Source organism: Vicia villosa, linkage group LG2, assembly GCF_029867415.1.
Source record: "Vicia villosa cultivar HV-30 ecotype Madison, WI linkage group LG2, Vvil1.0, whole genome shotgun sequence".
Classification (NCBI taxonomy): Eukaryota; Viridiplantae; Streptophyta; class Magnoliopsida; order Fabales; family Fabaceae; genus Vicia; species Vicia villosa.
In genome coordinates, this window is record NC_081181.1 from 144,781,863 (window position 1) to 144,796,324 (window position 14,462).

General features: G+C 31.4%; 2 protein-coding genes across 2 annotated transcripts; one reads left to right on the forward strand and one right to left on the reverse strand.

The window, feature by feature from the left end:
* Positions 1-3,412: 3,412 nt before the first annotated feature.
* LOC131652321 (uncharacterized) lies at positions 3,413-3,859 on the reverse strand. Its single transcript, XM_058922155.1, has one exon. The coding sequence runs from the start codon at positions 3,829-3,831 to the stop codon at positions 3,523-3,525; it is 309 nt and encodes a 102-aa protein (XP_058778138.1). The 5' UTR covers positions 3,832-3,859; the 3' UTR covers positions 3,413-3,522.
* On the forward strand, positions 3,682-10,634 carry LOC131652319 (phosphoacetylglucosamine mutase). Its single transcript, XM_058922154.1, has 10 exons — positions 3,682-3,821; positions 4,002-4,080; positions 4,165-4,427; positions 5,157-5,276; positions 5,366-5,508; positions 5,627-5,866; positions 6,108-6,520; positions 6,609-6,784; positions 9,865-9,961; positions 10,276-10,634. Exons 2-10 carry the CDS (start codon positions 4,020-4,022, stop codon positions 10,428-10,430), a joined length of 1,668 nt encoding a protein of 555 aa, XP_058778137.1. The 5' UTR covers positions 3,682-3,821; positions 4,002-4,019; the 3' UTR covers positions 10,431-10,634.
* The last annotated feature ends 3,828 nt before the right edge of the window (positions 10,635-14,462 follow it).

A 14,462-nucleotide genomic window follows, 5' to 3' on the forward strand; every position in this document is an offset into this window, starting at 1 on the left:
ACAATTTTTTTAGTACTGATGTTCTTTTAATTTTTAATGCTATAGAGTACATCAGTAACTTTCATTCTAGCGAGAGAAGCCATCACTTCTCTTTAATTTAACCCTGCCCCTTTGCCACGGACTTCTCTTTAACCTTGCCCCAACCTTTGCCATGAACTTCTCTTTAACCCTGCTAAGGTTTTACTGGTTGCCGGTTGTCTTCCCAGGTTCTCTTGGTGCTTCATGGCGCCCTCTCTAAGTTCTCTTGACTTCTCGGCCAAGATACAATTTTTTTCATTTTGGTTTTCCTTTGCTCCACCCCTAATGTCCGTCTTCCACCACTTGAACCACCCCCTGAGGTACACTATCTTTCCCTTAATAGATCAACTCTTATCTGTCGATTGTGATTCTCTTCTACCTTCACCAAAACCACCATGGATATATTAGAGCCTCGTCTTTCCTAGGCAGCCTATTATCAAATATTGGGATTTTAGGCTTGTTGTTGTTATTTGGTTCTCCCTACTTTATGCCATGGTTTGTATCTTACCCTTAAGTTTGGTTTGGCTTTGTTTTGATGGTGTTTGATGAAAAATGTCTCAACAAAGATGTGTCTTTTAGCATAAGAAGGAATGGATGATATACCAATTTTTGCATTTACTGTGTTTCAATTCTTTTTCAATAGGGTATTCAATTTTGACATCATTGAGCTCACTTTTAGTCAAAATGAACTTGCATCGTTGACAAGTTGATCCGTAACTACAACAACTAAGTCTTATCCTATTAGGTGGGGTCAATCACATGAATTAACTTTCGACATAAATTGATTGATGTCATTAAATGTGGGCAGAAGACTTGCCAAACTGGTAGTTTGGTGGTTGTAGATATTGGTTTATTAGCACCATTCTGTCTCTAGCCACTCTTTGCTTGCTAATGCTTATATTTTGTTAGATTGTTGTATGTTTAACTTTAAGTTGTTGGAGATGCTCCATAAACTGTGTTTTCAATCTGTTTGTAATATTTGGAATTTGCTTCGAATGATTTAGATATGTGGAGGTCATTTTAGGCTTATTTTCTTTGTTCTCCTCTTGACTCTTACATTTATAACCAATATTAGCTTGGATAGTCAAGCTCTTCCGACATAAATTTACTTTCCAATCAAATCTTCTTATTCAATTTCCTAATAAGATAGAAATTTATATGAGAACATGTAACTCTAATCTTGAATGTGATAAAATGCCCATCTCTTTTTCTAAACCATGTATTAGTAATAGTAAGATCTAAAGCTGACAGAAAATATATGATGGATTTACCCTCCGCTTATACTTCCCTGATACCATACACACCATGCACCCCTCAAAGCTGTTTGATACACTTCATACACATTCATTAAGACTCACTCTTACAAAATATTTTTTCCTTGGGGTATATTATGAACTAAGCCTTCTAATTACAACCAAAACATTACTTTAAGTTATGTTGCTAACCCAACCCGAGCTATGAAAGCACTAATAATATTACAGGTGTCTACTTATACTACAAATTTTATAGATATGATTTGATCTCCTGCTCTTTTTACATTCACAATGTCTTTTTTTTCACTCATTGTCTACAATCATTTTCACCCTATTTTTCAATCTATACAAAAGCTTAAATAAATTATGAGCTATCTAATTATTTTGTCTTTCCACTAGTCTACTTAATTTCTTGTAGGTACATAAAATAGACCCCCTTCTAATTATGATGTCCACTATTTTCATTTATTTTCCTATAAGTGTACCTATATTCCATGTTCCAAACCCAATCTTAACCTCATGAACTAACTTCTTTACCCACACCCATTCACGAAAATATAGAAACTCTTAATAATTGTTTTGCTAAGAAATGTGGTTGGACCCATTCAATCCTATAAAACCGATTTGTAGGATAATAATTGCCCCTATTTATAAGTATGTTCAGATCATATATTGTCCGATGTAAGACTCTTTTTTCACTACATTCAGGCGGCAATACAACCACACTTGCTCATTTGATATTGTACTCGAACCATACAACTTGTTACTTTCTAGCAACAGCCTAACACAATAATTTCCTTTTATCTCTCCTTTTATTTGAGCTTGAGACCGACTGCAAGCTTACATAGGCAAGGATTATCCTAAAGATCAAATGTTACAAAAAAAAATTAGCCTCGACAGCAACCCAGGATTGGAGTACACAAAAAATTCAGCCTTGACAGCAACCAAGGATTGGAGTACACACAAAATTCAACCTTGACAGCAACTCAGGATTGGACAATACAGTCACAATGTATCAAAAAGAAGTATTTTACCTTGATCCTAACTTCAAAGTACAAGATAAAAATGATCGAATTTTACAAAATTAAAAAAGGTTTAGTCTCAACAGCCTCTTCAGTTAACATTGACAACATCTCTCCAGTAGACTATCTACTCCATATTGTCTCATAATGTTATGCTTTAAGGCAAAGTGGTTAGAGTTTAAAAAAGGTTGGTACCATGAGGGGTGGGTGATAAATATAAATCACTACAAAATATTTATTTTAAAGAATTCTTAACTACCTAACACAAATATTTTCTAAAGAATTCTTAATTACCTAACACAAAAAGTTGAGTAGAATTATCCTTAGAGTAAAATGTTTTAAAAATAACAAAAATATATATTATTTAATAAATAATTAAATTAAACTAAATTAAATGTTACAATGTAATTGATAGAATATACCCTACTCAATTTTTTGTAATAGGTAGAGAGTTGTCTATTTTTTTTTTGTGCCTAATGCATAAATGGGTGCAATAAAATTGAATTATCAAAATTCAAAATTATATATGTAGATTTTGGTTGCTTGGGGAAACTGTTGTGTTGAGAGAGGACTTTCATTTTCTGCGCATCATATTTACAATCATTCTCATAACCCATATCTCAAGGGGAAAAGAAGTTCACAATGGCAGTTAATTCTAAGAAGGGTGAAACTGGTTTCTCAATTCCATGTCTTGGCCCGTTTGTTTTGTTTTTTTTTTTAAATGATTTTTATAGTGTTACAAAATTTTGCGACAAAAATTTTTATAAAGAAATTTTTTATAGAAGTTTCAAATGAAAATTTTATTTAAATAGTTATTCTTAAAATGTGATTTTAGGTATTTCATCTATTTATGGGAAAAAAATTTGGATATCAAAATTTCAAAAAATCACTTAATTTTGAAGCTATTTCAAATAGATTTTCATAAAAATCATTTATGAAATACAACAAAATGTATCAAATGTACCAGTAAGAATGCCCCTAAAAATGAAATTTGTATCAAATGCATAATTAAATAGAAGATAATGGTTTTTTTTTTCTCATCTCCAACTTCAATTTCATAAAATGTTCTAAAATCTAAAAGAAAGTACATCGCTACTTGAAATAAATGGAGCAGAAAAATGAAATGCAACCGAGAAAACAAAGTTCATTCATATCAATACAAGAGCATATCAATTTTGGTCCAATACAAGTCAAATAGTTGCAAAATACAGAGTACATAACATAACACATCAGAAAACAACGCGAAACTGCGGCGCGTTTGACTCAATCGCGGGGAGAATCTCCCAACGGCAAGGCTCAAGGTCTTCAGAGACCGGACAAAAGCCAGCGAGCGTAACCTTATCGTTAGAGCCAGCAACGGAACCAAACTCGAAAACGGATACGCTTGTGTTCGCAGGTCGAGGAACTTCCATTGCACCGTTCATCCCCGGCGCCTCCGCCGTAGTTTTGACCGCGCCACCACCATTCTTCGCGCTCTCAGTCGAGGACTTCGCTTCCGGTTGAGAACTCTTCCCCTTCCGCCACCATAGTAAACCCATAACTAACTCTATCTAGGGATTTCATTACAAGTTACGATTATGTAGTGAAATAATGTAACGCTTCTTCGGTTGTGTCGTCAAATGACGTTTTTGCCCTCTCCTAATTCGTTCTTTTTTATTTTTTATTTTTTACTTTTTATTTCACCGGTGCTATTGTTTTTTTGTTTCAGTGCTTTGGATCTATTACAATGAACGAAGCACAAAAGTCTCTGCTTCTGGATTCTTCTTCACGCTTCGTGATTCCTCAAGGTTCGTTATTCTGATTCAACTAGCTTGTAAAATGATGTCGTTTATTTCGTTACGGTTGTGATGTTTGTTTTGTTTTGTTTGTAGGAGTGAAGCCATCGTATGGCACTGCAGGGTTTAGGGAAGATGCGTCGATTTTGTCATCGACGGTGTACAGAGTTGGAATTCTGGCAGCTCTTAGATCGCTGAAAACACAGTCGGTGATTGGTGTTATGATCACTGCTTCGCATAACAAAGTTTCTGATAATGGTGTGAAAATTGCTGATCCAAATGGGGGTATGTTGTCTCAGCATTGGGAGCCTTTTGCGGACGCCATTGCAAATGCTTCTTCTCCCCAGCAACTTCTCCAGGTTTGGGATTCCTCACTTGAATGTTTTTGGTTTGTTTTGTTTTCAATACTTTGTTAACTAGTAATACTAATGCAAGACTGACAAGGGGCGCTGATGGTTAAATGTTAATTGATTTCTTTAACGGGAAGTTTATGTTGAATTCAAAAATGTTGGAAAGCCTTTTGTATGGGCGCCAATCCCACTCATTAAGTATACATTTGAATTATTCCTTTTGGAATTTCACCTTACATGTTGCATGCTTATAGATTAGTGGGTAATTGTTCTATTATTTAGGACTGAGTTATGGAGTTTATGCTGGATGTACTTCAGATTGTACTTTGCCTATATAAAAGACCCTAACAGTAATGAATTAAGAAGGAAATACAGATCAGCCATACTTCATATTTTATTTAGTTTTCTTAGAACATGGAATATAAGCAAGAAAAGCTACTTATATTTGGTAGTCGCACATAAAATATAATATAAGTAAACTTAACTACTTTCACTATATTTAATGTCGCTTTTCAAAATCCTAAATTAATGTATATTTTACTTTTTAATGTCTCTTTTATTCTCATGGAACAAGTTTTCATGAAGTACACTTTTGAAAATGCACATATTTTTTATGAGATTAAAGAGATTTATTGTACTTAACCATGTTTCTTAATAAGTGTGAAGTCAAGTACTTTTGCTTATAATCAAGATTGAAGGGAGTAACTCACTACGAATGTTATTCTATATGACTTGCAGTTGATAAATGAATTTGTTGAGAAAGAAAGTATTTCATTTGATGGGGTCAGGCCGGCTGAAATACTTTTGGGGAGAGACACGAGGCCAAGTGGAGAAGCTTTGCTTGAAGCTGCTAGACAAGTATGGGCGCCATAAACTATATTTAGCTTCTTTTATCATTTTGAATTTACTGTCAGATTAAAATCAGATATGTTTGGATAATGATGAAGGGAGTCACTTCAATTGTTGGAGCTGTTGCGTCCGACATGGGAATTTTGACAACTCCTCAACTACATTGGATGGTTCGTGCCAGAAATAAGGGCATAAAAGCGTCAGAGCAGGATTATTTTGAACAGCTTTCCAACTCATTCAAGTTAGTAAAATTCTTTCCTAATATTTTTATGACACGTGATTCCAAGTTGTTCCTTTTGTTTTTGATGGTAAAGCCATCACTGAACACGTCCTTTAGGATCATTATGTGAATGGATCAGGTGCTTAATGGATTTGATTCCGACTGAACGAAGCAAGAGTGACAAATTGGTTGTGGATGGAGCTAATGGTGTTGGTGGAGCAAAACTTCAAATTTTGCATAAATTGTTGAATGTTTTGGATATTGAGGTTCGAAATAGCAGTGAAGATGATGGTGTTCTGAATGATGGTGTTGGTGCTGATTATGTGCAGAAAGAGAAGGTTGCTCCGCGCAGCTTTGGTTCTAAAGATGCTGGCATAAGGTTAGTCTATTCATCTTCCGATGCTAAAAGTGGATATTTACATCTCAAGAATTTTCCATTATGACAGTTGAGATTTTCTGTTTTGATGGAGATTAGGTTATTAATGATTTATTCAATCGACACCGGCTAATTAATCTCCTACCTTTGATTTAATAGTTGTACTTGTACCTTTCTTAACATTACTATATTGGTGATATTTATTGTGGTTCTACTAATGGAGCTAGTTAGTTCTAGTTTTCAGGTGTGCTAGTTTGGATGGAGATGCTGATCGGCTTGTTTATTTTTCAGTACCACCTGAAAGCAATGCCCAAATTAATCTTGTTGATGGGGACAAAATACTGTCCCTGTTTGCGGTATTTATTAGGGAGCAGCTAAGCTTCCTTAATGAGAAAGAAGACCTAAAAAACGGCCACAAGGCCCGTCTTGGTATTGTACAAACTGCATATGCAAATGGGGCTTCTACTAATTACCTCAAACACTTGGGACTCGAAGTTAATTTAACTCCCACTGGAGTGAAATACTTACATGAAAAAGCTGCTGAATTCGATATTGGTATATATTTTGAGGCAAATGGCCATGGGACTATCCTATTTTCGGAATCTTTCATAGAGTGGTTAGAGGTCAGAAGCCGCGAGCTTTCTTCAGGATCCAAAGGTTTATTAGTTGGTTTCTCACTAATCTCACTTCAATTTTAAGAATCAACTGCGGAGCAAAATAGAAATCATTTGGCTGTTTGTTTCAGGTTCAGATGCTGAGAAGGCTGCTTTAAGATTATTGGCAGTCGGTAAGTTGATCAACCAAGCAGTAGGAGATGCTTTGAGTGGAGTGCTCTTGGTGGAAGTCATATTAAAGCATATGGGATGGTCAATGCATAGATGGAATGATCTTTATCACGATTTACCTAGCAGGCAGCTAAAGGTCTGTTATTATTGTCATGTATCTTTTCTGAAAGTAGAACTTCTGTAAAGCTATCAAAAGTTTTGACTGGATCATAAAAATATTTGCTTCTTTTGTTTTTCTATTTAATATAGGTTGTGTCTAAGGTGAGGGCTCAATTAAGTCCCTCACCGGTGAAACCTAAAAAAAAAATACCAATAGATCAAATCTCTGGTTAAGATGAGTCAAATAAAATAGACAACAACTACATTCACTCGTATTCAATCTTTCCTTAAAATGTTTATATTTTATACTTCGTCTTGTAGTATATATAAACCATTAATTTTAATTTCTTCACCCTTATCCATTAGTGAGTAAAATAAAATCAAATGAAAACCCCTAAAATTAAAGTTATCTTCTTCAAGCATCAATTCACTACTCTACTTCCCCCTTCGTATTTCTCTTGCTTATCTATACAACACATGGTGATTATGCATTCAAACATTATTTTCCGTTAATGGGAGTAAGAATCCGAGGGAATTAATTAGAAGCATTGTTTCATTCTCAAAAAAGAGTAAGAGGTTGAGAAAACAACACAACAAACCTGCAGTAAGAAGGAGCATAGCGTGAGTATTTCCTTTAAAAAAGCTTCTCAACTTTTTGCATACCAGCAATGGTTTTACATGTTGTAGCTTGAGAACCTCTTCCTTCATCTCAAGAAACAAAAACTTCCATTACTAAATATCTTTCCACATCAGAAAATGCACCTTAAAAAAATAAAGGAAAGGCTTAAAAGAAAAAGATCTGTAACAAAAAATGTGGAACTAGAAACATTTGATTTTGGTGGGTTTAAGTCTTGTTGTTTCAAGTTTTCTTCATGGTTGGATAATGGGATGAATGGTTCAATGTAAATAATGACATCTTGATTGAGACATTGACTAAGGTTGTTTGAGTGCTTCTGCTATGCTCTTTTAGAGTTTGAGTTCTCCTATTGCTGTATTTGTTTTTTTCCCATTTTTTCTATTGTCATAACTTGATAATATTCTCTATTAGTTGATATTTAAAGATGATCTTTGCATAGAAAGAATGTGTATAATGTTGCCTTGTAAGACTTTCTATGTTCATGTTTATCTTATTATTCACTGACTCTAGAAAATCTTGTTTTTGAAAATTTTCCATTATTTGAAATATAGTTAGGACAAGTATGTGCAGAAAGATTTTTTTGTAATTATATAAAACATTGAACTGAATCGTTTGTGTAGTAAATGTTTTCATTCTACTATATAAATGTACAAAGTGGCGTCATTGATAAACCGAAAAGTACTCGACACTGATGACAGTTCCTAAAAACATTATGAATTTCATCATTGAACAAAAGGAAGAGAAATAATGTGCAATAAAGTGAAATTTACTTTGAATATATAGCTACACGATCCACATTAAAAATAATTCATGAACTATTACAGAAGACAAAGTTGAGAGCTTGCAATAGCGAAATACTGAAAAATAAAAACTCTAGTATACATTACACATGAAATGATGAAGAAGTGCAGTCTATAAAAAAAATTGGTAAAACTAGCACAAACAAATTGCCTTTTTTTCGAAATTTTGTGAACATTTGTAGTTCTTTCTATAAACTATATGGTATCAATACTCTTCCAAGTATATATAAATTGTGCCATGCCATCCTTCGTAGAGTTGTGTCTATTTGATAAGGCCTTCAGAAGACATTTACTCTTACTCAGGTATTGCTATCCCTCTTTGCTATTATCATTTCCAGCAGATACTCACATTGAAAATGATTAGCATGACTCAGAAGGGTGTTAATAGGAAAATAAATAAAAATGCAATTAAGTAAACTACATGATTCAGTGTAATTGTGTTTAGTAGCATACATTGATTTATGTCATTCACCATTTATTTTTTAGTTTATTTAGAAAAGATTGAAAGTTCTAATATTAATTAGATAATACCTTCATGTGAAAATGGCAGATACTTGGCTCTGTTTAATTCAAAACATAATTTTCAACTGCAGTTTTCTTTAAAGATTGTCCCTTTCCTTTGAGATATTGTTGAAGTTCAAATTATTATCATCTTAGGGAAGATAAAAATTTTACAAGTATCTATATCATTGTTTTTATGCAGTATATTAAGAATTGAGGACATGCCAAAGGGATGAGGTATGGTTGACAAGAGGCATACCCATTATTAAAGTAAAAAACTTATATCACTCTAAGTTGATATCGTACTTAATAGGAGTAGGAACCGAATGGAATTTAACACCTCGACAACGGGCATAAATTATAATAGACAAGAGCATACCCACTATGGCTTTGAGTTTGAGTATAATCGTTTGTTGTAAAAAAGATGAGGCCGTAAGAAAGGGGAAAGAATCACAGGGAACTATCATTTGAAGAAGATAAATTTTTATTTTTAGGGTTTTTAATTTGATATTTTTGATTTCATTGACGACGAAGAAATGCATAGTTATCCTAAGAAAAGATTGTATAGTAAAGAGTGTAGGTGTTATCATTTTTATTTTAACTGATCTGAATCATAGATTTGATCTATTGGTAGGTTTTAAAGGTTTCACCGGTGAGGGACTTAATTGAACCCTCACGCTAGACTCCACCTTTAATATAATAGTATTTTTATATGGTGAAGTTCATAAATGCAGCTTCAATTCCGTGGTCCTGTCCCGCAATGCATTTTAATATAATTTTAGTTATGTTATCAGCTACTTTTACATGGCTAGCTAACAAGTTTTTGTTTTTAAATGAGTTATTACATTCAGTTCTTGCCTTGTTATCATTTTCTGTCTCAGCTCTCAATTGCTAGCATTTGCAATAAATAAATTATGTTGTTAACCCAAATGTTACATTTTACCTTGGGCTGCAAAGTTATTATTTCAGTTTAAATATTTTAATATTCCCTCTCCCTATTTTTGTACTTGTTAGTTGTTACTACTTAATAGATTTATTGCAGGTAATTTGACAGGTAGTCAAGGGTTTAAGCGTGTGCCTACTTTTGTTACAATCACTCTTGTCAATTTAACTTTCTTCAAAGTAATTGCTTGAAGCATTTCTGAAATGACCGATTCCTCTGGTTTTTTTCACTGTTAGGTTAAAGTTGCTGACAGAACGGCGGTAGTTACAGCAAATGCAGAAACTGTTGTTGTGAGACCCCCTGGTTTGCAGGAAGCCATCAATACAGAAGCTGGTATCTTCTTTGCTCCTTCTCTTTTTCTTTGTTGCCATGATATAATAATGTGGTACCACCCTATTTGGAATTGAGGCCAATTGCATTTCTACCCAACAATTGAAGGAGGGAGACTAGTGGCATTTTGCCACACCAATTTTGTAAAATTTGTTTGAGGCTTGTTCCGAAATCCAATTGGCTTTCCAAAATAGAATTGAACGAGGTTGAGAATACTAGTCAGTTTCATCCATCTACTAATGTGTTTAAGTTAGAAGATTAAATTAGTTTTAGAATTTCAGTTGTACTAATAAATCTCATGTCTTTTTGGTTTACAGCAAAGTACACTCAAGGTCGATGCTTTGTTCGACCATCAGGTACGGAGGATGTTGTTCGCGTATATGCAGAAGCATCCACGCAGGAAGCTGCAGATACCCTAGCCAACTGTGTGGCTAAACTTGTGGACCAATTCTTAGGGTCTAACAGTTCTTGACATATCAGTCTAATAGTTCTTTCTAACCATCTAGATTTTCCAATAAACTCCTCCTGGATCATAATTTGAAGATGGGTTGGTGTATAACTTATCTACATGTTCACTAACTGTATTTTTTTATCTGCCTTTTAAATCCACTCAAATCCAAATGTACTTCCATCTACTTACATGTTAAGACTTTAATGACAAGATCTGTTTGCAGAATATCCAATATCTAACCCTACTAACCAAATGCACTTGCTAGTCTAAAGTAGCACTGATCTAAATTTGACATTAAACAGACTAATACAATTTATATATGGTTAATTATATTCTGCAGATAGTTAATAAATATTATGTGTCAAATTTATACTTATGAATTAACCATTTAAACTGTATTCACACATTTGTAGTATGTTAACCATCAAATTTGATTTCAAACTTTTGCTTCAAAATACCTTTTGTCTCTTCTATTTCAAATCATTTTAGATGAGTGATGATATTTTAACAAAAAGAAATCAACACGTACTTAAATGAATGTGAGAGAAAATAATAATTATAAATAAAAAGGTGAACATTTTCCTGTCTCATTTAACAAAAAAACGACAACAAAATTAGACAATGTAATAGGGTTAGTAATCATATTTCTTTTCTCTTACAATTCTTAGCTTATGATTTATTTATTTATAAGAGAGAGATAATTTTTTAGATTCATAATCAATGTATCTAATTAATATCAAATTCAGATACATTGATTACCCGATAAATTTAAAAAGTTAATTTTTCTTATAAATAAGACCAAAGATAGTAATATGATGTTAGTTTAACGTGTTCTCATAGAATTGCTCCACACAACAAGCAAGACAATATTTGTGTTTTTCACATAACATTTATTTATAACATACTCTCTTCATTTTAAAATGAGTGTCATTTTATCAAATAAAATTTATTTCAAAATGAATTATATTCTCTCCATTTCAAAATGAATGTCATTTTAACAAATAAAATGTGTTTCAAAATAAATGTTATTCTCACTTTTTAATATAGTAACCAATAACAAACTCGTGCATACGTACGGGTTCTGTTCAGTTATGCACATTTGGATACATCATTTATTTCAAATAAATTTTTTTAAAAAATTTAATAAATAATTGAATATTTCATATATAAAAATATTTCGATCAATAATAGATTTTTTTTCTCGTATACCATTTTTGGATAAAAAATATTTGATCATAAATATCATTTCTCGTATATAAAAACATTTAGATTAATAATAGATTGTTTTCCCGTATACAGACTTCATTTTTGTTTAGGTATATTTACAAAAATATTTGGATCAATATTAAATTTCGTATATAAAAATATTTAGATCAATAGTAGATTTTTTTTCTATATACCATTTTTGAATAAAAAGTATTTAGATCATAAATACAATTTTTCGTAAATAATAGATTTTTTTCGTATACAAATATTATTTTTGTTTAGGTATCATTTACAAAAATATTTGGAACGATAATAGATTTTTCCCCGTATATCATTTTTGGATCAAAAATATTTCATCATAAATACCATTTCACGTGTATAAAAATATTGGGATCAATAATAAAAAAAAATCTCGTATACGAACTTCATTTTTATTTAGCTATCATTTACAAAAAGATTAAATTACAGTTTTGGTCCCCCTATTTTGGCCAACTCATGAAATCAGTCCTTCTATTTATTTTTTAAACAGTTTTGGTCCCTCATGTCCATTTTTCATTCAAAAAACACTGTTGTGTACTATTTTTTTAGATACGTAGCATACTTTTATTGACTTGGAATAAGAAATATTAATTATTGACGATATTTTCTTCCTTTAATTGTCTTCTCTGATCGTTGTCTTTTTCTCCCAGCTTGTTCGTTCATCTCTTTCATTCTAAAAAAACACTCTCTACGTTCTCTCTCGTTCAAAAAGTATCCCACGAATACAAAAAACTGAAAAAATCAATATTTTTTGGACGAAAAATAGACATGAGGGACCAAAACTGTTTAAAAAATAAATAGGAGGATTGGTTTCGTGAATCGACGAAAATAGGGGGACCAAAACTGTAATTTAGCCTTACAAAAATATGTAGATCAATAGTAAATTTCGTATATAAAAATATTTATATCAATAGTAGATTTTTTCCCGTACACCATTTTTGAATAAAAAATATTTGGATCATAAATACCATTTTAAGTAAATACTGGTTTTTTCCGTATAGAAATATTATTTTTGTTTAGATATCATTTACAAAAATATTTGGATCAATATTAAATTTTCACATATAAAAATATTTAGATCAATAATAGAGTTTTTGACCTGTGCCATATTTGATTAAAAATATTTGGATCATAAATAACATTTTTCGTATATAAAATATATAAATCTATAATAGATTTTTTTCCGTATAAAGATTTGATTTTTGTTTAGGTATCATTTACAAAAATATTTGGATCAATATTAAATTTCGTATATAGAAATATTTAGATAAATAGTAGATTTTTTCCCGTATACAATTTTTAAATAAAAAATATTTGGATCATAAATACAATTTTTCGTAAATAATATTTTTTTTTTCGTATACAAATATTATTTTTTTGTTTAGGTATCATTTAAAAAAATATATCTGGATCAATATTAAATTTTCGTATATAAAAATATTTAGATCAATAATAGATTTTTGAATAAATTTTTCCCGTATACAATTTTTGAATAAAAAATATTTTGATCATAAATATCAATTTTTTTTTGCATATAAAAATTTATAGATCAATAATAGATATTTTTTGTAGAAGAAAGAAGTGAGAAAGTGGTGAAAGAGAAAAGAAATAGATAATGGAGAGAGATTTGGTAAGTTTGATAAAATATGAGAGTTGTATTATTTTAATAATAAAATTAAGAACTTTATTGTGCAAAGACCAAATAAAAACAATTTTAATGTGGTGGCAAAAAAATCAAATAAGAGTATTGTAGACTTTTTCACAGTCATTAATTTTCTTATATAGATAATTGCAACTTTTCAATTGTGTCTTTTAATTATTACTTTGTACACTACTTCCAACACATTTATAAGACTATGTAGAATGGAGATGTTGAAAAAATTATTCAATAGTTGAATAGTTGCAATGGAGTGTTGAAAATGATGTGGATTAATTTGTGTTGAAAACATTCAACATGTTGAATGAGGAGGAAGTGGGGGTCACTATAATACTTTGCAAAATCTTATTGGTTGTTGTAATTGTTTAGATTTTTATCTCACTTTAATTATTTGAAATTAATTATTTTATTTTAAGTCAATTTTTTATTTATTTTTATTTTCATCAAAATTTATTATTTTTTTCTCTATAAATAGAGACTTGGTTTATTAGATTTGGACACGGTAAAAAATTGCGATTTTTCTCTCTAATTTTTCTAGTAAAATCTTGTTTGTAGCACTAACAATCTTTTTAGTAAAATAGATCCCAATAATAACCTTTTAACATCCAAAATTCTACTAAAATATAAAATTAGAAAAATAAAATTCAAATAAGTTATTAAATTAGAAAACAATTATTTAACTCTTAATTATTTTAATTTAATTTCAATTGATAGTTGTTATTAATATATAATCACAAAAACATAAAAGAAAATATGAATATGAAATAAAAGTGGTGGGGTAGAGTGTTGAATTTTATTAAGAGAATTTCTTTATTGACCCCCCTATGGGGAGGACCTCCAGCGAAAAACCAAAAATACCCCTACTTCGGAAATGCATTTCCGAAGTAATTTTTTTTTCAAAATTTTCCGAGAATTCGGAAATGCACTTCCGAAAACATCAAATGGGGATATTTTTTGAGATGCATTTCCAAAAACACCCATTTTTTAGGGTTTCGGAAATATACTTCTGAAAAATACATACACCCAGAATAACTACTTCCACTACTCAACCATTTTCTATTGGTACCTAAAGCAAAGAGGGGTTCACCTCTTCTTCTCTCAACGGCCACTCTCAGGGTCTCTTTCCTCTCACTCAAAACTCTGTTCTACTC

Excerpts from the sequence above, each read along its gene's own strand:
- LOC131652321 (XM_058922155.1), bottom strand. The coding sequence starts at position 3,831 with ATGGGTTTACTATGGTGGCGGAAGGGGAAGAGTTCTCAACCGGAAGCG.
- LOC131652319 (XM_058922154.1), top strand. The coding sequence starts at position 4,020 with ATGAACGAAGCACAAAAGTCTCTGCTTCTGGATTCTTCTTCACGCTTC. Across the intron at positions 4,428-5,156 it reads CTCCCCAGCAACTTCTCCAG|TTGATAAATGAATTTGTTGA; the intron begins GTTTGGGATTCC and ends TATGACTTGCAG. Across the intron at positions 9,962-10,275 it reads AGCCATCAATACAGAAGCTG|CAAAGTACACTCAAGGTCGA; the intron begins GTATCTTCTTTG and ends TTTGGTTTACAG.